The sequence below is a fragment of the Morone saxatilis genome, unplaced genomic scaffold (assembly GCF_004916995.1).
Source record: "Morone saxatilis isolate NCDOM2014 unplaced genomic scaffold, NCSU_SB_2.0 Contig1, whole genome shotgun sequence".
Lineage (NCBI taxonomy): Eukaryota > Metazoa > Chordata > Actinopteri > Moronidae > Morone > Morone saxatilis.
Window position 1 is genome coordinate 20896196 of NW_023339651.1, and position 483 is coordinate 20896678.

At 49.5% G+C, this 483-nt stretch overlaps 1 protein-coding gene across 1 annotated transcript in view; it reads right to left on the minus strand.

The window, feature by feature from the left end:
• The window catches only part of llgl2 (LLGL scribble cell polarity complex component 2), a gene marked incomplete in the record, with an annotated part of 15835 nt that extends 15485 nt beyond the window's left edge, over window positions 1-350 (minus strand). Inside the window, 1 exon segment of the mRNA XM_035668507.1 lies at window positions 236-350. Coding sequence (XP_035524400.1) covers window positions 236-310 — 75 coding nt within the window.
• Window positions 351-483: the final 133 nt, after the last annotated feature.

The window sequence follows — 483 nt, forward strand, 5'->3', positions numbered from 1 at the left end:
ACCTCTGAGCCACAGCCGCCTCACTGCACTGCAAATGCACCACACATAGTGGAACAGTTCAGGTAAAAGTATGCTAACATCAGGAAGCAGTTTTTTGGTTGTTTAACGCACTTAAATGCTCAACATTCTTTTCCAGAAAACAATTGAGGCCTGATGAACTTTCGGGTGAGTCTGCTGGTGCAGTTTCTTTCTTGTCCTGTCTGCCAGCTGTTGTTTTGTGTCAGGGTTCACTTGCCTTGTTGAACTGGAAAAGCTCCTGTTTGACTCGATCCCTCTGGGACTCCTGGCCGTGTCGCCTGAACCTCTTCATCCTGTCTCAGCACCGGCGTGGAGCCTGCGGGCCCACTGACACGCTGCAGGGAGAAAAGAGAGATGGCATGAGGGAAGAAGAGTGGAGAGAAAGGTGGTGACCCTCCAGGGTTGTGTCGTAGTAGGCACTCATTGCCATCATGTTTTTACACTGAACTTTAAGGCTTTTTCCTT